At 37.2% G+C, this 26,609-nt stretch overlaps 1 protein-coding gene across 1 annotated transcript in view; it reads left to right on the top strand.

Annotated features, from left to right (window-relative positions):
• The window catches only part of PRKG1 (protein kinase cGMP-dependent 1), a 1,109,707-nt gene that overhangs the window by 1,047,369 nt on the left and 35,729 nt on the right, over window positions 1-26,609 (top strand). Inside the window, exon 10 of the mRNA XM_060125518.1 lies at window positions 20,360-20,456. Within this exon, the coding sequence (XP_059981501.1) occupies window positions 20,360-20,456 (97 nt within the window). The remainder of the gene's footprint in view (window positions 1-20,359; window positions 20,457-26,609) is intronic.

Genomic DNA, 26,609 nt, shown 5'->3' with positions numbered 1-26,609 from the left:
TGAATCAAAAGCAACCACAGCCACACAAAATGAAAAAAGGCCTTTGGAACATCAAATTTCTTCAAGCAGGAAGTAGGCTGAGAAAACTTTTCAACTTCAAAAATGGACAACTAAGTATGACTTGGGAAGAAGTGACAATCTGGAGGGCAGAGGCAAAAAAAAGAATTAACTCCAGGCCTTTAATGCTAATCAAAGAACTGCCAACTGTATCCTATTACGGACCAATGAATGTGTATGTTGGGGGGCTGGGGGGCGGGTTACATAAGTTTTCTCTTTAATTGACATGGCTTCAGATTGAGAACTATACTCAAAAGAGCTATACTCAAGGAATCACGTTTGAGGCACTTCATCTACACCTGGATCTGATTTAGACGATGAAATTCTGGACTTTGAGCTGATGCTATAAATGGGGTGAGACTTCTGGGAGCTTTGGAAATGGGTGAGTGCATTTTGCACGTGGAAGCAATGAGAACCATTGGGGACCAGAGGTTGGACTGTAGTCACCAGCTTCTAAGATGGCCTCCAATGAGCTGCATCTCCTGGTTTTCATGCCCTTGTCATCACCTCTCACATTGAATTACTGCTGCCCGTGTGACCAACAGAATACCATGGAAGTAATCGGTGTATGATTTTTGAAGCTGGGTTATAAAACATTGTGGCCTCTGCCTTACTCTCTGAGATTACCTGCTTTGGGGGGAAGCCAGTCACCATGTCATGAGGACACTCAGGCAACTTGTGGAGAAGCTCCCATGGAGAGGAACTGGGACCCCCTGCCAACAGCGAACACCAGCTTGCCAACCATGTAAGTGAGCTGCCCTGGAACCGAACCCTCAGTTCTAGTCAGGCTTCAGATGATGATAGCCTCAGATGACATCTTCATGAGAGGCCCCAAGACCGACTGCCCAGCTAAGCTAATCCCAAATTCCTGACTCATAGAAATGATAAGATAATAAATGTTTATTGTCACTTCAAGCCAATAAGCTTTCAGATAATTTGTTCTGTAGCACTAAATCCCTAATGTATAAGCTTTATTAAAATCTAATGTAAGAAGCATGCTGAATGAATATGCTACAATAAATTTTGTTTCAAGAAATAAATTGATACATCTTATTTTGTTTTGCTACTACTTAATATTAAGATTATTTGCAAGCAGCATATTTCATTGTACTTAATTCTATACATATAGAACTTAAAAATGGAAATTTTATTCAACATAATTTTTAAAAGAAAATCTGAATGTAAGTTCTAGATATTAAGTTGTACTGATTTTTAAATAGTGTGAGTGTTCACATAGGTATTCACTAAGTCAGTGAAGAAATTAAATCAATAAATAAGGAGCTGTAGTAGATATTTTTCACTTGATTCACACACACAAAAAGACAAGAAAATAAGTTGGTCTAAACTGAGACTTTTTAAAAATAAACATATATTTTATTGAATGTCTACTATAGGCTTAATATTCTAAATGTTGTAATAAATGCAAAATAAGACATTGTTTCTTCCTTAAAGGAGTCTTTTTTTCTCAGTAGAAAGCAAAACGATAGCAACTACTAAAACTTTAATAAAAGTTAAAGTAGGCTTTTGTGCTATTGGGTTAAGTACTTTCAAAATTTGGAATTCTAGAAGCAGAGTTGGTTAAGTGTTCATGAGAATGGTTTGGATAGTTAGGTAAATGTCACTTTATTGTTGCTGGACTTTGGAGTCTGCTGAGGGTGGAGATGAGACTATGCAGTCACCAGCTGCTTCTCTGCTCCCAGGGTTGAGGGATTGTGTGAATGGATAAGGAGGCCTTGCCTTTCAGTAAACAGTCCTTGATGTTCCCTTAGAATCATCGCTTTGATGGCTCACAGCCTGTGCACCAGCGGGGGTAACCCCTTTTAAGAAGTCAGTATAGTTCACCCATGGGAGCAGCACATTATTCCTCTGTGAAAAATTAGCTTGCTTCTGCTCCTCTTCTGTTGTTTGGGGCTACCCAGGTGTCTCCTGGGAAGAAGAGGGGTACAAAGACAGATGGATTTTAGTCTCTCAATAATGCAAGTGAACCAAAACTCAATTTGGAACCCATTCTTAAACTCCAACTCCACTACTATAACATGAATTGCTGCTACCTAGATTCATGGTCTTTGTATTTCACAACCTTTCATTTTCTTATAAATCCTTATCATGGGCCAATGATTGATTCATACACTTCGTCACCATTGAAAACATTCACCAGGTGATGTTATGGGACTTTCTAGGCAAGTAAATGGATGGTGATGCTAAGAATCAGATGGTGATTTGCAGCACAGATTCTAGACTCAGACTGCTTGTATAGAAAACCCATTTCTATTCCTTGCAAGCGATGTGATTTTGGAAAGTTAGTATACTGTCTGTGCTTTAGTTTCCTCAGGGAGTGGTTGTTCCTTGTGAGAATTAAATAGCAATAAGTGTAAAGCGTTTAGAATAATGACTATCACATATAATGCGTTCACCAAATAAAATGGCTGTTTGTGTTTGTTGATGTTGTTGTTGATAGAAAAACATACTGCCGTGTATTAATGCTTAGTTTATTCCAAGGGCACTAGTGAACTCCAACGCGCTAAATTCAAATGATTGATTCTCATTTCTTATCCGATTTGACCTATACCTAGCTTTTGATACAACTGGCTACTTCTTTCTTGCAACATTCTCTTTACTTGGCTTCCAGAACCCTATATTCTCCTGGTGTTTTCTTCTTCATTGGCTATTCCATCTCTGCTTCTTTGTTTGTTGTTCCTGATCTCTCTGACCTTTCAGAGCTGGTGTGGTCCAGGGCTCAGTCCTTGGATCTCTTCTTCTCTCTATCTGTACTTTCATCCTTGGTGATCTTGGGTAGTCTTATAGCTTCCAAATCTGTCAACTCCCAAATTTAGATTTCCAATCCAGATGTCTTTTTGAACTTCAGACATCCAGCAGCCTACTTGAAAAATCCACTTTCATAAATCATATACATTGAAAACTTAAAGTATCAAAACTGAACTCCTACTCTTCCTCCAAATCTGCTTTTCTTACATTTTTCCATATTTCAATAAACAGAATTCCATCTTTCTATTTTTTAATTTTTTTTTTATTTTTCGGTATGCGGGCCTCTCACTGTTGTGGCTTCTCCCGTTGCGGAGCACAGGCTCCGGACGCGCAGGCTCAGTGGCCATGGCTCACGGGCCCAGCCGCTCGGCGGCATGTGGGATCTTCCCGGACCGGGGCACGAACCCGTGTCCCCTGCATCGGCAGGCGGACTCCCAACCACTGCGCCACCAGGGAAGCCCCATCTTTCCTATTTTTGAGGCTCAAAACTTCAGAATCATCCTTTTCTCCTTTCTTCTACTCACACCTCACATTTATCTAACAGCAAATCCTATTGACTCGACCTTCAGAATATGTCCCCAATCCAACTGCTTTGCGTTGCCACCTCAGTCCAAGCCATGGTCTTGATAACTGCACTGGCTTCTGACTTGTCTCCATATTTCTGCGGGTGCCCTCCTGTTGTATGTTTTCAACCTAGAAGCTATAAAAATAGACTGCTCAAAACCCTACAATAGCTTCCCTTTCACTCAAAGTCAAATCCTTACAGTGCTCTGCAAGGCCATAGGCAATTTGCACACCAGCCACCTTGCCCCCAATCTCACCTAACTGTAACACATAGCACACTCTTGCCCCAGAGCGACTACAGTTTGTCTCCTCTGCCCAGAATACTCCAACCCTAGATTCCATGGGGGGCAGCCCTTCATGAAGACGTCTCCTTCTCAGTGAGACTTTCCCTAATTACCACAGTTAAAATTGCAGCCCCCCACTGCTGTTCTGGCATCCCTAGTCCCCCTTCTTGCCTAATTTTGTTCCATAGCATTTACCACAGTTTAACATACTATATTTTACTTGTTTGGCTTTTTCCTCCACCAGTATGTAAGGCACGTGGCAGGGGGGTGGTTGGTATATTGTGTCCACTGCTGTATTCTCAGCATCTATAACAGTGGCTGACATATGCTTGATTCATTGGTAATTTGCTAAAAAGAGTTCAAGAGATCATAGAACTGCCTGATTTTGTTGAAAATATAGGAAATTAGAATTCCATTTTGATTGTAATGCTCAGGTTGCTTAAATGGCCTAAAATAATTCCAGGGGTATTTTATTTCACCTTGGCTTATTTAGTTTCAGTTATTTACCATAGTCTATCAAACGCCTTTTAGCATAACTGTCTTGCATAATTTACCAGTCTCAAGAGAGTTCGTTAGATTGGTAAATGCTAAAAAGATTACCGAATTTTCCTGGAATCAGTTTGTCTCTCACAGCAGGATTATTCTGTCATTAGCCTGGGGATAATTGCTGTCACTCTCAGCCACTTGGTTTCCATTATAAAACATGCAGGGCAAAGGTCATGTCTTACCAACATTGAAAATGTACTCTGTGGTTTTAGGTCAATTGAAATATTATTTCCATGCTGAAAAATAATGACTGAAAAACGTGTCATAAGATGTGAAATGGGTCAAGCCTGCCCCAGGCATCTCTCAGGCATTTGAGGCATTTACAGAGACGGCTGAGTCCCTGATCATAGAATGTTCTGGTGAATGTCATTTTCATTTCACAGAAACTCCAGGGTAGGAAGAAAAACAAGGAAGTTGTTTGCCTTCTTTCAGGACTATTAGATGTCTTGTACCCATCATTTAAGTAAAGGTCACAATCCATCGGGGGAAAAAAGATTGAAAACTTTTATGAATTGGGTCAACATGGCAGTCATAAGTGCTGACTGAACTTAAGGTATATTTTGAATTCCTTTGAAAGTGTGCAGAAGTTGTTCAATATCAGTAGATTCTATCCAATGTTATGGTGAAAAAAAAGATTATATAATTCTAAATTGCAAGAGATCTCATTTTGTCAAAGACACATGTTATTAGTGGAATAAAGGTAGAGTTAGAGAATTTTAACATCTGGTCCTTGAAGCACTTTGACAGGATTGAAGAATTATTATTATTCATTATTATTATTATTATTTGTGAATTATAGCCAAAGGAGGATAGTAGGCAACATGAAGGTACCATGAAGACAGGAGTTATTTCCAAACTCCTCTCATATCATTTATAAGACTTGCAGTCCCATCTCACAAGTAATACTAATAAGGAAATATTGCTTATCTAACTAACACTTAGTGGTAACAGTTACACCTGATTCTTTTTTTTCCCTTGAAGTAATGCATTCATAATGTGCTATTTTACTACAGAGGATAAAATGTATCCAATTCAGAAACGATATATAGATTGCACAAATGGAAGGTAGTTTTCTCACAAGAAAGAACCCATTACGTATAGTAATATCTAAAGACCTAAATAAGAGCAACATCTGTAGATATCATTTCAGGTTGACAATGTAACACAAAAGTTTCCCCTTTTCACTTCTTTGCGAAGTTTCACTGGGCATGTGTCTAGTTATATTATTGTTTTTCTGTGGGTAATGAGTGAAAAGTTGCTTTGTAAGTAATGAAAAACTGATCATTTCCATGTTACTTCTTAACTTTATGTTTCTAATTTCAGATCTCCTTCCCCTTCCAGAGGAAGTTAGTGATGCCATAGCTTTAAAATGCCTGTTTTAGCTGCAAAACTCAAATGTTCACTTTCTGTTAGAAAATCTAAAGCAGGTGGTATACACTTTCTCAATATTTGGAATTCTTTAAAGGCAGGGAAATTTGAAGTTCAGGTGTGGGTAGGTTAAGCTGAAGTCATAATCCTGGTAACATTTTCCCAAATAAAAAGAAAACCTTTCTTTTGAAATGCAATTGTTTGTGTAGTTGTAGTTCTCAACTGCATCCCTGCCATAATCATTACAGCCTCATTTTCATTAACTTGGCATAAATCCCCAAAATAATGTTTGTTTTGATTCTGATTTGGATTTTCAATAGAAAGTAAAAGATGTGAAATGAAGAGGTAGCAGCTAAACCAGGCATTTAAGCCACTGCACTACTGATCTCAGAAGGAATCTGCTCTGGAAGGAGGAGACCTGAACTTAAAGTGGAAGGGGCTCTTGCTGTTAAACTTTTAGGGGTTATCTTTTGACTTAGAAGCCCCTACTTTTTCCCATTTGTCCCAACTGGGCAAACATTATTTAAAAAGTGATCAAATCAAGCCTGAGAATGAGCCTATGTTTCAGGTTTTTCTATGGTGGTTCTTAATGCTCTTCTGCATGTCTCCCACTGGGCTGTGTACCTGAGCCAAGTATCTGTTCCTCTTTACTAAGTGAGCTTCTAAGAAAGGGCATGGCGTAGTGCCATAAGGAGGTGCTCAACACAGACATGGAATGATAACCACAGGATTATATGCACAGTGAAAATGCTCTGCTTGACCATGTCTTAGTTTGCTCTTGTGTGTCCATGTCTAGAGGACTAGGGACCTTAGTCAGAACCTGTCAGATACGGACCAGGCTCTTCAGGTCAGCATCCCTGGGTGGAAATGGACGTTTGATAATATTTGCTAGAATGAATAGCAGTGAAACAACTGCAATAAGTGGATTCCAAAGCCTTATCATGTCAATTTCATCTCAAAAGCATTTGCCTTTTTAATGAGTATTTTTCCATTGCCATTAAACATCCCCATGTGATGTTAATTGTATTGTATATTAATAGCATAGCCAGTAAATTCATGTGACATGATGAAATGTTGCATATATGCTTTGATGGAGCCTAAAAAAAGAAAACAGATCTTTTGTGTCCTTTTCTCTTCTGTTGTCATTTGTCAGTAAAACGATAAAGAAGGAATTTTCTCTCCAATTTATTTTATCTTCAAAACTCACCTCTGGTAATATTCCCCTAATAAACACATTATTTAGTGGGGTAAAGACATTATAAATCCTGTAAGGCCTTTATCAAAGGACTATTTATAATTATTTGCCAAAGGCAAGAAAGTAAAGGATCTGAAATTTAGCCATCCGCTCCTGAAAGGCACAACTACAAATCTCTGGTCAGGAATGGGGTATCTGCAGTTTCACCTGCATGTTAATAAAACCAATGAGATCCTTTGTGCCTCTAGAACTTGGCCAACTCTTAGTCCTGTTTCCCAATGAACTGCCCTCAAAGTGGCTTTAAAGAAGTGACACATACTGAATAAAGCCCCAGGAAAATGGGAGAGGGGTCTGTTTGCAGGGTTAGGTCACTGAGCAGCTTCTTGGCAATTTTGACTTTGGCAACGATTCATCCTCAGAAAGGACACCCGCAGACCCTCAGACTTTCTGTGAATGCCTCTCGAGACTCGGTTTCAGGCATTTCCAGGCTCTGGATTATGATGGTCATTGTCTAACTCTGTATCTATTGCCCGACTGTGACTAGGAGCATGGCGATGTATCGTCTGTGTCTCTCACAAGCTCAGGGAATAGTTGAAGGTAAGGATCTTGTGCTGAAGCAACACGAGAACTTTGTGCTTTGTCCATGTGACAGCTCATAAATTCCATATTCCCCAAGAGTAACAGCCAGTAGAATTGTGAAAGGTATATTAAATTTAAATTTCAAAAGGAGACCCTCATGTACCCTTCTTTTAATAGGGGGTCTGGAATAGACTGTAGAGGTCCCATGTTTCATTCATCATATAATTCCATCGTTTTTAGTTTAATCATTTGATAGCATCTGATTATATAAAAGATGGTTCAGAAAGTAAATGGTGAAAATATAGCATAAGTTGCAGTATACAGCAGCAGTAGAAAGAGTTAACTAGGTCTACTGGGAGCATCATAAGCTACCAATGAAATCATTTTGAATAAATAAATTGAACATAAGGAAAAGAAAATATCAACTTTACGGCATATTTGCATGTTCCTAAATTAATTTTTATCTCTATATAGTAACATACCATTTCTCTCTAGTTTGCTTGCTAATCTACTACCTAGATTCTAGCCCAGTGGGGGAAAAAAGACAACTTAGAGCAGCCAAAAGTCCATGGACAGAAAACTCAGGCAATTAGTGGTAACAAGAAAAAGTACCTGGCACACAGTAAAAATTCCATGAAAGGTAATGACCATCTTTTTATTATTATTATCATTATTGATTGCTTATAGTTCTGTTTCAGATGCATGATCTCATTTACTATTTACCATAACTCAATGGCGTTGGTTTGGTTAGCACGCCCATTAAACTGTTAAAGACAGCTGAGGCACAGGGGGATCCTGTAGCTATTCAAACTCTCATAGCCATTGAATAGTGGAGCTGGGATCTGTCCAAAGTAGACTGGCTCCAGATATATTTTAATCATTTTATTTTATTGCCTCCTTAGGTACTCACTGATTGCAGAAATATATTATAGTTGCAGTCATAACAAACTTGGCTATCTGGCTTTATAGCTTGCAGAAAATAAGTGTGTCTGGGTCAGAAATGGGAGGTAAGACAGGCTTCCTGACTCTTTCAAGAGATAATACTTAAAAACTTAGCAACTAATAACAAATATTATACTATAGAATTTTATTAAAGTTGTCTTAAAGGTAACAGCACACTAACTCTTTATTTAAAATGATGGTCTGGGGTTATCTTCTGAGTGTTCTACTATATTCAATAAATTACGCTTTAAATGGTTTGAAAGAAAGTAATCCAATCTAGAAATATTGATCCCCAAATTATTTTTTTAAAAAGGTGAGAGAAATATGCTTGGTAATTAGGAGGGAGAAGCTTTGATAATCATTTCTTGATGGTGCTAGATAATTGGGGTCTTACTGTTAAACAAGTAGTCATACTTTTCAGTATGTTTCAAAGATCCAGGATTTAGAAAGTATCCAGCTTAGCTAACTTTCCCTAAAACTTAAACTAATGGTTGAAGAGCCTTTTGCCTGTCAGTAGATTCTTGATCCACTGATATGTTGGATATCAAATCTCATTTGTTATGTCACCGAAGAAAGGTCTTCTCTTTGAACAAGTTGTCTGGCAATAGTCTAAACTGTCATATTTAAGAATACAGATAGTAACATAATTCTACTCCCTACATATAAATATTTTCTAGACAAACATGACAAGACCTGCAACTCTAATGTTAGCAGCCTGAAACCGAAAACTACAGTAATTCTTATTGCTTTTTTTTTACATCTGTTTTCCAATTAGCAAGTAACACTCTAGAAATTAATAATCATGTTTATTGAAACTATTTCAAATCTTGTCTCTTACATTAAACATAGATTTGAGCCTTATTTCAGCTTCATACATAGGCTGGAACACAATTTAGAAATTTTAAGTTAACTTTGTGCAAGCCGAATAACTCACTTGCGTCAAGGTCATCTTGTGGCCCATGTTGGTGACTTGATTCTCCAGAATTTAACAAGAAAAGCCTGTAGGAATCTTGTTTCTGAAACAATTAGCAACATAGCAGTGGATGTGTTGACACCAGAATGTCAATGTATCAGCTTTTTAAAAGACAAAACTCCACAGACTGACCATCTATCTATCTATCCATCACCTATTTTCTATTACTTTTTTAAAAATGATTTATTTATTTATTTTATTTATTTTTGGCTGCATCGGGTCTTAGTTGCAGCACCGGGATCTTCATTGAGGCATGCGGGATCTTTCGTTGCGGCACGCTGGCTTCTCTCTAGTTGTGGCCTGCGGGTTTTCTCTTCTCTGGTTGTGACGTGCAGGCTCCAGGGCGCGTGGGCTCCGTAGTTTGCAGCACGTGGGCTCTCTAGTTGAGGCGCGCAAGCTCTCTAGTTGTGGCGCGCAGGCTTAGTTGCCCCAAGTCAGGTGGGATCTTAGTTCCCTGACCAGGGATCGAACCCGCATCCCCTGCATTGTAAGGTGGATTCTTTACCACTGGACCACCAGGGAAGTCCCGATTTTCTATTACTTTTCTTAAGTGATATCTTTATGCAAATAGCACTGTAGTATAATTTCATTATTACTGAAATTTCCTTTGTAGTTCAGTAAAAATAATCACTGCTAAAAATACATTTCCTCAATTTGTAATTGTTTACCTCATATTTTATATATTGTATATATTCACTGAGGTTTATGTTCCATCTGTCTTTCTTACACCTGGCCAAATACCACAAGTTCTACAGAAATGATGAAACTCTGGGACTCCTTCAGCTTCCCGCTTGGAAGGAGAGACCACCCTTCTCTGCAGTCCCACCCTCTGAATCCCCTGATTTCTCTCTAGCTCACTTCACTGGACACCTGCTCACAGGTGCTGAGACACAGTACAGATTTCTAAGTTCAGTTCATCAATTTCCTGTTCTGAAGGGGAAGAAGAAAGGTTTTCTGTCCTCTATCTGCTGTTCCGTTACATCGGCAAACTTACAAGAGGGCAAATCAGACTGAGAATCCAATCAGATACTGTCTGTTCTCTGAACATGAAAAATGAACATCCAACATCCAGATCAGTAAACCTGGTAGAGAGAAGCAAGTCAAGGTGATGGTCTCATCACAAGTATAGCCTGTTCTATTGTCAAAAGACCTTGCAAAACCAGGTTAATCCCCCAAGGCCATGTGAATTTGGTTAGTTGCTAACTCCTGAGAGAAAATTTAATAACGTGGATGAGGAAAAGGAGATCATAAAAAGAGAACTGAATATAGGGTGTAGCCAAGATGTCAACTCCATCCCTGGAAAATCTGTGAGGAAAAGAAAGTCAAATATGAAAAAAATATTCTCTGGCTGTTAAGTGGAATAAAGAATAGCCATAATAGGTCTGAATGCCCTCCCCAATCCCCTTCATTTCACTCTTTCTATTATTTATTAATTATAAAAAAAGAAGAAAATAATTTAGTGCTATTCAAATAGATATATACAAATGTCAACATAGAACAATGGCTGGATTTTGCATCCAGATGGCAATGACTTGATAACAAATAGGTAGTATTTGCTGAGGCTTCATTCATTTGATAAATGCACCATCACTGTTACTGAACAACTTGACATGGTGGAAAAAAATTTTTTAATATCTTTATTGGAGTATAATTGCTTTACAATGGTGTGTTAGTTTCCGGTGTAAGACAGAGTGAATCAGCTATACATATACATGTATCCCCATATCTCCTCCCTCTTGCGTCTCCCTCCCACCCTCCCTATCCCACCCCTCTAGGTGGTCACAAAGCACTGAGCTGATCTCCCTGTGCTATGCGGCTGCTTCCCACTAGCTATCTGTTTTACATTTGGTAGTATGTATAAGTGACATGGCAAAATTTTTGCTTAATTTTCTTCCTTTCCTCTTAATATTTTCTCTACTAAGAAAAGGACATACAGGCTTCCCCCATTTTAAGAATGGATGGTATTCTCAAAGACCATTTGAGAATAATTATTTGGAACTTGGGATATATTTCTCTGTGATACTTGTATACTTTGTAATAGATGTCTGTCACATACATATCAAATTAATACTGATAGCTCATCAAAACTTACATATGATCATTAGCCTTGGTATTAAGAGCTGTATAGACTTATATCTATTAATCTTATTTTAAAATACTGATGCCCGGTCCAAAATCCTAAGGTTTTATTAAGGTCTGTTTTTAACTCAACCTAGTTAATTCTGATATGAATCCTGGGTGAGAGGGCACCTCTGGTGTATTAGAGTCTATGGTGAAATGCATTAACAGTTCTATTTTGAACATCAAGTCATACGTTTCCCAGCTCCTGGGTCAGGGGTCTCCTGCTTACCAGTTGCTGAGAGCAAGACCCCCTTAAATGAAAACCTCTGTAGTATTTCCTGAAATAAGTGCTTCAGGAGTCACGGATCGGAGGACAGGATTGGAGCACAAAAGAGGCAAAAGAGAAGCTGCGGGTACCAGGGCTTTCTGTCAAGTGTGTATTTCTTAGGACACTTGGAATCCCAGAATGATCAAGCTGCAGGTGAGCTTCATAGGCCCGTCTAGTGCATTTTACAGAAAGGGGAATCTGTTGCTCAGGCAGATCCTGGGCCAAATCCTGATCACGTCTTTTCCTGTATTCCCAGAGGCCTGGGAGAGTGGCTTATAGTCTCATTTTCTTTTTACCACACACTGCATTTTACTCCCTTTTCTTCCTTTGGCTCACTGTGACCATGACCGCATCCCAAAGCCTCTTGTCTCTGAAGTTGGTGTAGAATCCTTCAGAAATAAAGGGGAGCCATGAAAATCGGGATGCATAGCAAAGGTCCTGAGTCCAGAAGTAAAAGGTGACCCCTAGTATTCATTTAAGTCTTTCCTAATCCTTCTGTTCCTAGTTCAGTCTTCTGACTGATCTCTTGATAAAGATCATAACTAAGACTAATTATGAGGTTTAATTAAGCTTAAAATTTCCCTTATTTCTTTCAATATTTTAACCCTCATATAAAAAAATGACCTATAAGAAAAGGCAAAGAGCTCTTAGTTTGGGGGTAGAAAAGAGATTTTTATATTTGAGGAGAAAACTTGGGCTGTCTTTACGCATCCCTTCTCTAGAAATGTAGTCTATGGCAAACATTGTCCTCATGGAAATTGAATGATTGTTCTGCTGTAATGGATATTTACCATGGAGTGGCATGAGGCAACAGAATGAGGATGAGGACTTCTTCCCACAGGCAGAGTTGTTGGAACAGTGAAGGTAGAAAGAGTTATTTTTACCTACCTTCTTTCCCTTAAACTTCAACTTCCTGGCCTTTGGAAGTTGTGCTGTGCCAGTCTGGACCACCCTCGTCCACAATCATAAGCAAAAGGCTCAGCATGAAAAATTTGAACGTGGACTTGATACCTGATAATATTAATGGGTTATTTCTAATGTTTTCTTAGATGTGATAATATTGTGGCTATGTTTAAAAGGGAATCCTTACCTTTTAGCAATATGTGCTGATATATTTACAGCATATTCTTGTAATATATTTACAATATTCTTGGAATATTTTCTGTGTAAAAATAATTGAAATGAAATGTAGGATTTGTCTTTCATTTATAATATGAAAAATTAATTGTACAAACAAACAGACTCAGGATGAGATTCTGAGGTATGGGAAAGGGAGAAGGAGGAAATTAAATTGCACTGAGATGAGAGAAAACTTTCTCAGACCACTAGCCCCTGATGGCTATCCATTTATATGAAGGAAATATCTCTTCTGGCATAAATAAAGTTGGGGACTGCATGCTTTTTTTGGTTGAATACAAACGTGCAAGTATCTGTATTCTCTGAAGCAAAAATAATAATCACTGAGTAACTTAATAACTTTCTATTTTGGGCCAGTGACTTAAGTAACAAACACCAAAAGGGAAAAAAAATTTAATTCCTTTTTGCCAATTTTTTTCATGGCAATATATCTTTACTTAGGCCATTATTTCAGAAAAAGAAAAGTTCATTTCAAACTACTATACGGAATCTATTTAAAAACTGAATAAATAAAAATGCATGTTGGTCAATACATTTCAAGCTAACATTGGGAGCTTATCCTCACTCATCTTTTACAAATGCTGCTCTGATGTTTAGATTTTTAAAAAATTATCTTTTGAGCATCAGTGTATTTTCATTTTGAGTCCTTTTAACTAACTGGAGTACACACACCCACAGGCCACATCACAGACAAGAAGGCATCAGTGCTTAGCTACAGGAGTCACATTCTTGACATAAATGTGTAATAAAATAACATATTATTCAAATATTTTATAACTTGAATGTTTGCCTTTGTTTTTCAAATATCAGAATATTGTAAAAACTGTGAAGACAGAATCAGATAGTAAAAAATATTACAGACCACAAGTCAAAATGTCAGTCCCTCATGCCTTAGTCTTTGTGACTTTGGCTAAGTCACTTACCATCTCTGGACTTAGTTTGTTCTTTTTTTTTGCGGTACGTGGGCCTCTCACTGTTGTGGCCTCTCCCGTTGCGGAGCACAGGCTCAGCGACCATGGCTCATGCTCCGCGGCATGTGGGATCTTCCCAGACCAGGGCACGAACCCGTGTCCCCTGCATCGGCAGGCGGACTCTCAACCACTGCGCCACCAGGGAAGCCCAGTTTGTTCATTTTTAAAAATGTGAAGGTTGGATTAGATGAGCTCCCAAGGGTGTTGATCCATATTTTGAACCATGTTAGTATCTTAATACTTTGAGATAAAGCATCTTTAAAGTTGTCTGATTCTCTACTATCTTGTTTAAAGGAAATTGAATTTCTGGGAATAAGTGTAAATATGCTACAATGTGAAACATGCCCAAGGTTTCTAGTTCTAATTCTAGTGTTTCATTACTGAAATCAATCACTTATCAGCAACTGGTCTACCCAGTTGCAAAACAGAAGTAAAAATATTTGTTATCCCATCTTCACAGAGAATCAGGGAGGATCAATTAAATGAAATAAATTTTAGAGTCCTTGGAAGAAAAGAAAGGTACTTCCTAAATGCAAACTATTTGCATCACTATTATTCTTATTATGCATCAGATATGAGCAATGCAATTTCCCTGTGTATTCCTGTTGGCTTTATCTTCTCAAGGGAATGTATTTGAAAAATAAGTAGAACTATTTCATGGCTAAAGTACTTAAAAAAAAAAAGACTGTGTTTCTGAAAACCACAATTTTGGAAATACAGAAAGCAAACTAATGCTATCTCAAATTCCCTGAAGAAGAGATTACATTTTCTGGAGAAAACTGACATAATGAAATACTTTATATTCATTAAGTTACTTTCAAACTTTTTATTTCTTCAAGTTTTTACCACTACCGTTAAAAGACTAGTGACTATACCTGTATGATTTATGGCCAAATAAATTAGAAATTGTCCCTTTTTGTTTAGAATTTTAGAAATAGGGTTTCTTATGTTTAAAGGTTTTGTTTGTTTGTTTTGTTTCATTTTGAAAAACCCTTATAGTAATAGAGACTTTTGTAAAGTGTTATTTGAAAAATATTATTTCAACAGGAAATAACTCCCTATACAAATCTTGAACAATAAAATGGTTCACAGTTTTCCAGTGAAGTCAAAAGATTCTGCTTTTAAAGTTTAGTTTAACAATGAGACTTTTTAATAAAGCAATTAAATTAATAAGAGCTGACTGGTGACTTGATTATAGATTTAATAAAGGCTATCCATTTTTATTTTAGTGACTAAGCTTATTTAATCCCAAACATTTTAGAATCAGGGGAATAGGACATGTAGTAACTATTTTCACATACACAAAGTTAATGTAGCACAATGAGGTGATAGTCCCAGGAGTTTAAGCCCAAATCACATCTGTGTTAAATATGCAAATAAGTATTATTGGTCCAGTTTTCAATTCTGCTTTCTCTATATATAGTTACTTGTCTGGCTGAATTTGTATTTACTCTTCAATACCTACAAATTACTTAATGCACCAAGTTTTATTAAATCAAGAACTGTTATTACATAAAATCCTGTGTACCAAGTTAAGTGTTTATTCAGTAGATGGCTAGCATTAGAGCTTGCATGCATCATAGACCAGGTATACATATTTTGTGCTTAAGGCTGACTGTCAAAAAGTTCTCACCTCCTTTAACTATTTCTGTAAATATTTATTTATAGATATCAATGTTCTTTGATCACATAAAAAGTGGAAGGATTTCTAGGAGTTTATCTGAACATTTAAGTAAGCTAGGGCTCTGACTTTATCTATACAACTCATACTTATTTACTTAAGTGTATGTTGATACCTTTACAAAGGCCTACATGTTGAATTCAGGACTTGGAAATACAAAGTCACTGACAGAGCCGGGACCACGAGTCCTGAGCTTCTGTTTGTATTCTAGGATGCGCTCTTGCATTATTTTTAAGTCCAGAGTAGACATTGATTGTCTGATTGAATCGCATCTTACCTATTAAAAGTTACAGAATAAAAATCTTAGTCATAGATGAGAGTTCATGTGTGTTTTTACTGAAACATTTTATAGATTTCCCCAAGAACTGATAAAACTAAATTCAACAGGAAATAAAAATATACCCAAGAGCAGATGAGCACAGGCCAAGCAGTGGTGACTGATCTGCACGTGGGTTAAAAGATGCTAAGACTTTGTCTGATTTTCCTTGGAGACCCTTAGAGTAGACTTCTGAAACTGATTTGGATTATAGATTTTGCTAAAGTAAATAGGGCACATTAGCCTTTTGTTTCATTGGCTTTTAATTACTGGCTTTTGTATCCCATCTGGAATGTCCGTTTGGATTCTTGGACCTTACTTTAACACTGCACATACTATTGTTTGCTTTGTAGAATAATGCTGAGCCATTTCTGCTATTGTAATATCAAGGTGAAGATAAAATTTTACGTTTCAGACATTTTTGTACTGGGTCATATTTGGTTTTCAGTGTAAAGGAGAGATGTTTGCTTCTTAATAATAGTGGTCAGTCGTAAGGAATAGAACCCAATTGTGTTATTTTGAAATGATGACAGAATTGATTCATGGATATCTGGCAACAACAAAAAAAGAAACAATTATGGTGAATAATAAAGGACATCTGAGTCTTACTCTTTGGTTTTGTGGAAGCTGGTGATATTGGAAGAGATGGAAAAATAAAAACTAATGGTTATTATCTATTTCTGAAAGGAAGTGAATATAATACTGGATAGATATGTAGTTTTAGATAAAGAGAGGTTAAGATTATTCCAGTATTATTTTTCTGTTTCTAGACTTTGCATGTATGTCTTGGTCTGTTTCTAGACTTTGCATCTATGTCTTGGTCTCATCATCATTACACCTGCAACTTTACATTTTCATTGCTTTTAGAACCTCCTTTGGTGTATAAGCAGAAATGAAAAGAGAAGGTGAAAATGTAGGCAACTTTGTTTCTTTCTAGTAGTTCTTGAAAGTTCCATATTTCACTATTTAAAGAGTACCCTGTACAAATTAGTGACTGTGGATTCTAATCACCAAAGCCCCAGGTGAATCTTATGGTCAGGTATGTTTGAGAAATGATACATTATCTCTCTACTTCACCCAACACACTTATTCTCTTGTTACATAGTTATTTGCATGTTGTTAACCTATTTTGAGAGTTTATAAGCTCCTTGAAGTTATACAGACAGAGTATGTCAGTATCTGCACTTTTCTGGAAAGAGAATCCATAGCTTTCACCCTATACCAAAAAAAAAAAAAAAATGAATACAGTTGACCCTTGAACAACATAGGTTTGAACTGTGCAGATCCACTCATCTGCAGATTTTTTTCAGTAGTAAATACTACATGATCCAGTTGGTTGAATGGGCAGATATGGAACTATGGATACAGAAAAATTGTGGATATGGAGGACATACTATAAATTATACATGAATTTTTGACCGTAGGAGGGTCGGCGCCCCAACCCTTGCATTGTTCAAGACTCAACTGTAAATAATAGTATTCTCTTAAAAAATCTGTATCTCAAACTAAGGTAGGAACATTAGAAAATACACTTCATACTCTTTGCTAGATTTTAAGCAACCAAACATCAGGAATTGAATGCCTTACTGATATATATTTTCCTTAGCACTTGGGAACTGTCCCTCTCATAAACACTTTTGCACAGATGGATGTTAGAGTTGCATAAATCTGGGCCTAATTCCTTGGACCTGGTACCCCACAGTAGCAAGTAAGCTAGGTACTTGTGTTCCACGGTTACCTCCTTCAGGCAAGAGAAGTTTTATAGGACAAGAGCCATTTACTTAACCAATTTATTCTGTCTCCTTCCCCACTCAAACTTATCAGCTCTAAAGAATGTAGAACATAACAGATAGATTCAAATTATTTTCAAATAATTCCTGAGTAAAAAGAAAGAATGAAAACGTCCCTCCAAGTTACGAGCTAGAGGGGTGAGATACCTCCAGAAGTTAAATCATCTATAGTTTGGCTTTTTTACAAAGGTCTCTTCGGGTGGTGATTTCCATGTTAAAAAACAAAGCTATTTATTCAAAAAGGAAAAGTGTACAGAGTCTCTGTGATGAAGCGACTCCCTAAAGAGTAATCTCAATGAGGAAAAAAAAAGACATGAAGTTCTAAGCAACAACATTTCCTTGGTTGGGGCTTCCCTGGTGGCGCAGTGGTTGAGAGTCCGCCTGCCGATGCAGGGGACACGGGTTCGTGCCCAGGTCCGGGAAGATCCCACATGCCGCGGAGCGGCTAGACCCGTGAGCCAGGCATCTCACCAACCACTCCATAAAAATCACCCAACTAGGAAGTATTTTAAAAATTCACCTAGAAATAATAGCAAAGTAATTAGCAAAGTTTTGCATTCTGCATCTGTCTGTTTTTTTTATCAATGTTGCTTTTTTTTTTTAAAGCTGTGTTAGCCATTACAGAGCTATTGTTCATTCCTATGGGTCTAGGACAACAGGGGCAGGAGTCAAGGCCAAGTTATGAGTCCCCAATACTTTTGCCATGAATGCATCACACTCCAGACTCATTGGACAGCTACTGATTTCCTTGGATCATTTTAATCCAACCCAAAATTCTTCTATGGCTCTGGAACCTCCTGAGGCTTTCAGAGGGGTTAGAACTATGGTTCTCAACCCTTAACTGTACATCAGAATCACCCAAGGAGCTGTAAAAGTGTATAGATACGTGATACTGCTTCCAGAGATTGCTGATCAACTTGATCTATGGTGGGACGCAGATTAAGTGGTTTCTAAAAGATGCTCAGGAAGTTCTGATGTGCAACAAATGGCTGAAGATGACTTGTTTAGACATTTCCAGACTAATTTTACAGAACCCAAATATAAGGATTTGGGGGGGAGGTGCGTCTTCAAGAGCTACAAGTAATAACACCATACTTTAAATATATAAAATGGTGTCAGAGTAGTCTGAGTTTACCCCTTCAATCTGAGATTTCTAAATCCAGCAAGCACATATTATTCAAAAACAATCTCATTAAGAATTTGACTGCCGGAAATTCTTGAACACCTACATATTATCATGGTGGAGCGGGGGTGGGGGGGGTGGGCGTCTGATCCCAGCAGGTGTCCTTTTTAAACACCTGTTGGAGTGAACTCTGTCACTGGCCCTTTAAATGGGATGGAGTTTTAATTTTCCAAAAGCTGTGAGCCAGTTGGAATGCTAGAAATGCACATTTGTTGCTTATGTTCCATTCTAGTAAACCATCTCCTGAAGTGCTATGTTGATATCTTGATTGTGTAGTTAATGAGAGAAATCTATAGATACCATTCAGAATGCCTAGCAGTCTTGTTTATAGAGGTTGACTAGAGAGAGTTGATTTCCCATCATCAGCTAATAACGAGAAACACTGTTTACCATCTTGTGAGTCTTTCAAGAATTGATGTGTTAAAAACCAGAATTGTCATTGTAAATTGGAGAGTGTTGAAAGCTCACCTAGATAACTGTTTTACATTTTTCCCAAGTGGAGAGTCTGAATTTGTGTTTGATTGTAATGAAATAGCTAAAATGTTACACAGCTTAAGGCCAAACATGCCTGTGAATGATTCTATCCAAAAGCTGACATAAACAAACTGTGTCACTATTTCAAGCATGTTCATCATGTCTATCTATAGCATACTACTGAATCAGGTACCGCCTGGCTGAAGGTCATGGGTTACACATAGCTCTTCAAATACTTTATTTCTGAGACAGCTGAATTACTCCCTGACCTGACTTTAGTGAGTGGGAGGGTCATCATCTTTATGCCTTACTGCCCTTTCTAAAAATAGTAGGGGCTTTAATAAGGAGATATTTTAAGCAGCTCATATTCACTTGTCTCATCAGGGGAAGCTTATTTTGGCCACTTGCATGTGTCCAATTTGCATGTGCCTAGAGTTAAACTTTTGGAGGCTAGTCTGTGCTCCTTCACCCCACTCATCTAAGAAACTGGCAAGCATAAAGACACTGGAATTACTAGCTGAGAGTCAGTGGGTAAACACAAATGAAGGGAAGACACTTTTTAGGAATGTGAATATGCTTCCGAAATCATCCATTTCAGACATTTCCACATCAGTCCTCAGCTTTTCGGATCTGTTTTCATAAAACCTGGCCGTGATTTCACTCCAGAGACCTCAGTGATCTTGCCGCTTTTAATAAACATTAATAGGAGCCACTGCCAGCCTGTGGATAAGGGAAACTGATGAGAAACCGCCATCCAAAATCTGAACAGCAAACACAAAACCAAGCAAAACCAAAAAATCCAAAACAAAACCAAAAAAGAACAACTCAATCTGTGCTCACAAGAAGACGCATAGAAAAACACTGAGATGTAAATTTGATTTGATAACTGGATTTATCAGTCACATGACTGACATGCAGTGGGTACTTTGTATTTTTCTACTCTGAAATACAAGTGCAAATCTATGTTATTCTGCACAACTGGGACCAAAACATTATGAGTGTGAGAAAACGCAGACTCTAAAAGCAAGATGGAGTTTAAGCAGGTAAACCCTGTTTCACAGTCATGTCATTCCGGTACAGTTGTACGTGGTACTCGTGTTTCCACCTCTAAGAAATTTCCATTTTTTCGCATCAAAAACTCCAGATATGAAGCTGAAGCTGCTTTCTTCGCCAACCTGAAGCTGTCTGATTTCAACATCATTGACACCCTTGGAGTTGGAGGTTTCGGACGAGTAGAACTGGTAGGTGATTGCTCTTTAAATGCTTTTGAGAGTCCTGTCTTCCTTCTTAATCTTTTCTCCTAGATTAAGATTTCTCTTTTCTTCTCTCTCTAATCATTATTGTTCCTAAATTGGTACCAGATACTCTCATTTCAGCACAACAGAGTTTGCAACAAAGTGAAATATGTTATGTAATCAGTAAATGAAAAATAAAATAAACACCAACTTACTTTTTAGAAAACCTCTGCATATTAAATGAAAGGTAAACACATTTACTTAATGAGTCATAAAGCACTTAATACCTGCTGATTTTCTGTGATCTTTATTTACTTCCTTAGTTCTGAGCAGTGCTCACTAACTTAATTATGCACTCTATCTATAATCACAATAACTAAAATGTAAATTTAAATATATATAAAGGGAGATGAGGTATATTTACATGTATTATATATCTATCTATATAACATATAATTATTCTCACCACTGCTTTAAAAATTAAGTAAATGGTGTTGTAGTTATTCTGTAGTTATAAGCACCTATTTAGATTATAGTACATATCTATACACACATATATATAACTGTATTAGAAAATATGGTATGAATATTTTATATAATTTATTTCACACACATGTTTATTTGTGTGTATACACACACAGCTAAGTGAAGATGAAGAAGACGTTTTGGCACAAGTTCATACATTAAACACATGGCATCAATATGGCGTGAACCAAATGAAAGCATGTTCTGTTGTGCCTTTGTTTAAAATATAAATTTAAAAACTGACATATTACAACAAAAATTAGAAAAAAATGTACTCTTGTGACTGAGTTGCTGCATTCCAGATTGTGTGGATAAAAACCATATTTGAGAATGTAGATTAATGTCCACCTCTCCTGAACATGGAGGAGTCCCTGATATCAGACACCAGTACAGTACGTTAGGAACTCCCTGAGACTGTGTACAGTTCAGTAAATAGTTACTGTTGCCATCAGGCAGTAGGAGAAATCCCCTTCCATAAAAGTAGATTGACCTAGCACTATTTTTGTACTTGTCCATTTGTGCTGTAGTTGGGATTTCTGACTTTGATGGGCAGAATGATGTTATTTACTTAAATATTAGACAAGAAAGGTTTAGAGCCGTAAAGTGTTTCACTGAATTTGTGTGATGCTTCCCTTAACACTGGCTGGAGATACCTTCAGCTAAAGAACTCAGCTTTTTTAAAATATATGATTTACTCATTAAAGCTATAAGACATCTAGGTAATTCTCTTAATTTACAAGACGTGACTAAAATAAGGAGATGGATTTTACAAATTACAAGTGTAAATTAGTCCCATTGCTTTATGGTCACATTCCGAATTTACTCTCCTTTGCCCTTGTCAGAGAGGTGCTTGCTTTTCAGAGTAGATTGGTACAAGTCAAACTTTTTAATCTAGCAATGCTATGTAGCAGTTGCTTTAAATAATAAATATGTAATCTATTTATTCAGCAATTCAATGCCTCATATACCAGAGCACCATACTTGGATAAAATATAGGAAGAATGATATGGAAAACATAATCTCTGTCTTCTTGGATTATATTCTTTCTACACAATTTATTGTGTATTTATGTAGTGAGCTCTCTGCTGGGATATACACAGTTTAACAGAAAATAGCCACTGCCTCTAGGGACTCACAGTCCACTAGGAGGGACAATCATGCAAACTAATAAGTAAACCCATAATCAGAGTATGAGAAGCACGTGCTCAGTGCGTGGAGGGGCAAGATTTCTTAGAGGAGGCAGCATTTCTAAGACAGAGGGATCGACATCAAGGCGTTGCCATAAATAACCTCAAGCATTATGGTCTGCTCTCGTAAAATGAAACTACTGCAGGATAGTTTGTTAATAAACTGATATTAATAATGTTTACTAATAAATTAGTATTACTTTCTTAGTAAAATCATCGAGCTTTTCATTTGAACCCAGCTTTACAATCTTCAAATGGCTCTCATATCCAGTATATAATTTTGCCTTTAGAGCTATCATAGGAGGCATAAGCCACATTTCACAGGAGCTAAGTCGTGAATAATGTGTATAAGTGACCTAAGACCACATGGTCACTGAAAGAGCTGTTGTTTTTGCCCAGAACTACTGATGTTTAAACTAGACTTTTTCTTTTTTTTATCATTCTGACTACTAAAAATATTTAGATTCTTATTACCACCACTAACAGCCACCATTATCAAATCAGACAAGTGTCACTTTATTATCATAGGTACACGTTTGTTTTTTAAGAAAAGTCTTCTAGAATTCAAGAACCTGTCTTAGACATAAATACGGAATAGATGCCATGATTATCTGCTATTCACCTCTTCTTCTGTCGAACCTTCAGAAACTCTTTTTTCTGTCTTCTCTTTTGCGGCTCCTAGTTGAGTGTTAAAATATCTGTGGAGGAAAAAATAAAGATCAGACAGTATCACGTGGTAGCTAAAAGCTAGAGCTCTGGAATCAGACTGTCTGGATTGAGGTCTTACCAGCTGTGTGTGATTAGTCATTTACTTAAACCTCTTGAGCCTCAGTTTCCTCATCTCTAAAAGGAGGATAATAATAGGCTGTGTGCCTCAGGCATTGCAAAGATTAAATGAGTTAAAGTCCCAAAATAGTGCCTCACGTATCATAGGTCAGTAAGTGTTGGCAGTGTTGTTATTATTATTAAAATATTCTAATGATAACTATCATTTTCAGCTCTACCCATAGAAAAGGAAGGGAATGAAATATTTTACTCTTTTTTCTCCCATTGTTAGGCCAAGTGCTGAGAATACAAGCATTTCTCCAATGCATGAGTGAGGCTAAGGTGTTCAAATGACCTTCAGTGATAGCTTCTATTAAATTCCCCCAAACCACGAACGCTCCTTACTTTCTGATCTGTCATGAGTAGAGATGGGGAACAGTTTTCAGTCGTCCTCACACTAAACCTTTGTGTACCTGAAGTAGTCTGCTCTTATTTATCCATTTCTCTTCTAAATCGTAAAGCCCCACCTCTTAACCTCTCAACAGGAAATCGTTTTTGGTGCAAACTGCTCAATCATCTGCAGTTTCTCCACAATCTTCTTAAACCATGGCACCCTGATTGGGCATAATAAGGGTCTGGCTCTTGCCAAATGGAGGACAAAGGTCTTTTCTCCTGTGCCCCAATCCCATGATCGGATTGCCCAGGAGGGGGCAATGTGGTAGCAAGTTGTAAGAATTCTGCCACACTCACAATCACATTTGTGTAACAGGGTCTGTGTGCTGTACATATGGGCATCCATACCACTCTCCTGGCATTTTTGCCAGCTGCTTGGTCACTGTGTGTCACATGCAAGTGACGTGGAAGGCTATGTAAAGCAACTCAAAAAAATAGGGACTAAGAGATGATTAGGCAAGAAATTAGGTGATACACCTATTGCTCAGTCACAGAGTTTTGTTTCGTCATTATGTAAGGGGAAAGCCTAAGCCAAAGGGAAACCCCACATGAGACGAAAACCCTTCAAGAGCTTCTTACTGCCAGGCCACATGACAGTGAAACAGAATAGCTGTGGGATCGCTGGACAGCACTGCCATTTGTGCCCACTGTGATTTATGCTGCAGAGGATGCCTGGGAAACCCTCCCATCCTAAGGCCTTGTGTCCTCTGTAGCCAAGGTGAATAAGCACTCTGTGCTGGTTGAAAACTCAAAATTGCCTCATTTTAACATAGTCTTTTCTCTAGAAATACCCTACTTGGATTATTATTAAATATGTCATCCTCATTTATATTTATTCTTCAAAAGAATGAAAACTGACACAAATTAGTAATTGTGATAGTGTTGATTTCTGAGAAAATAAGTTATTCAGATAGTTAATAAAAATCCAATTTGATAGATGCTAATTGAACATAATAGGTGCAGTCACAATACAGGCATTCCTCAGAGATATTGTGGGTTCAATTCTAGACCACTGCAATAAAGCAAGTATCACAATAAAGCAAGTAGCAGGAATTTTTTGGTTTTGGAATTTTTTGGAATTTTTTGACAGTTATGTATATGCTATACTATAGTCTATAAAGCATGTAAGAGCATTAAGTCTAAAAAAACAATGTATATACCTTAATCAAAAAATACTTCATTGCTATAAAATGCTATCATCTGAGTCTTCAGTGAGTAGTAACATCAAAGATCACTGATCACAGATTATTATAGCAAATATAATAATAATGAAAAAGTTTGAAATACTGTGAGAATTACTAAAATGTGACACAGAGACACGATGTGAGCAAATGCTGTTGGAAAAATGATATCGACAGACTTCCTTGACACAGGGTTGCCATAAACCTTCAATGTGTTAAAAATGCAGTATCTGCAAAGTGTGATAAAAAAATGAAGCGCAATAAAATGAAGTATGCCTGTATACTGCAACTTCTAAAACATCTAACCACAAGATAGTTTCTAAGCAGAAATCACAGGTAATAAAATTTATCTCTGCTTTGACATACACAAATAAGGTAAAATATGCATGAATTCATCTTGTTACTGTAGAATATATTCTCTTTAGTACATTGATAGCTGGAATACAGTTTAGCCTAAATGAACGACAACAAATCGAACAGTCACACTCTTATACATCTTTTGAAATTACAGGAATTTTATACACTAGCCATCTATTGAAATGAATATTTTTCTTTAAAAGTGTTTGAAATTAGTGTTCTGTAGTAAAGCAAAATGTTAGCATTTCCTCCTCTAAACCTTCATGTTTTTCTAGAAAGATCAATCCACAGTTGGCCCTCAATATTCACAGGTTCCCTATCCATGAATTCATCCAACCTCAGATTGAAAATATTCAATAAGGTTTCAAAAAGCAAAACTTGAATTTGACACGCACCAGAAACAATTTACATAGCATTTACATTGTATTTACAACTATTTATATATTACCTATGCTGTATTTATACCTATTTAAATAGCATTTTCATTGTATTAGGTATTATAAGCAATCTAAGGATGATTTAAAGTATACAGGAGGGTGTATTTAGGTTATATGCAAATATTATGCCATTTTATATGAGGGACTTGAGCATCTAAGGATTTGGGTATCCACAGGGGAGACTGGAGTCAATCCCTCAAGGATACTAAGGGCCAATTGTAAATCTAGAAGGCACTGGCCATGTCTTTCCATGGCTTAAAACAGTTCATCCAAAACTTATCTTATCACCACTTAACAGTTTGGTCACTCACCTTTTTGTTTTCTGTGACATAAATTTGATTTTTTTTTAATCCAGTGAATTTATGGTCATGTCACATTCAGTAAAAGTTTATCTATTAAAAAATTTCCTAAATATTTTTTGTGGGACATAGCAATATCATGTGTGATTCGTGCCCTCAAAGAACATCTTGCCTTCTCCTACGTAAGAAGATAAGATCAATACATATGAAAAATAGCAAGTGAAATCCTTTAGTATTGCATTAAATTCTAAATCATGAAGAAGGGTTTTCAGCATTTCAAAAACAGAGCATTTGGAGCTGATGATGTAGCGAGGCCCTGAGAAGACACAGAACTTGAGCTAGGGCTTAGAGAATAGGTTGGGATTTAAATGAACAGATGCGAAAAGGCCATTTGGGGGAAAGGCCATTCCAGGAAAAGTTTACAACACAGAAGGCCACGTGTTTTCACAGGACACCAAAGCAAGTGGCCTGACTAGAGGTTGTGTGAGGGAGCAGTGAGAAATACTAGATAACCAACTGATAGGGTATAACTGTACTATATTCTTAAAGGAGATTAGACTTTAAGGCATTGGGCATTGGGGGGCATTAGGTCAAGAGAAGAACGCAAATAAACACAGACTCAGCTCTCAACTTCCACCCATGAAATAAAAGAATACACTATAAGGTGACTAGAAGGGCTCTTTTGAGGTGGCAGTGCTCCCAAAGATAAACATCATAATTTCTCTTCTGAATAAGGTAGTTTACTTTGTGCCAAGATGTATTCCTCGTCCCTGAAAATTTTATGTAAACACTTTCAAAGAGAGATCCCTTCCGTGAAGGGGAAGAACAGTCTCCTTGTGTATGTTAGTAATGTTGAAAATAGCCATGTCCTCTTAAATAAAATGAAATGATTTATCTTGCTTTCTAGAAATAAATATAAAAAAGATGATTCTGAATGTTTCACTGTAGCTTATCA

The sequence above is a fragment of the Lagenorhynchus albirostris genome, chromosome 16 (assembly GCF_949774975.1).
Source record: "Lagenorhynchus albirostris chromosome 16, mLagAlb1.1, whole genome shotgun sequence".
Taxonomy (NCBI): domain Eukaryota; kingdom Metazoa; phylum Chordata; class Mammalia; order Artiodactyla; family Delphinidae; genus Lagenorhynchus; species Lagenorhynchus albirostris.
Note: the sequence above shows the minus strand (reverse complement) of the source record. Positions and strands in the feature narration are given on the sequence as shown.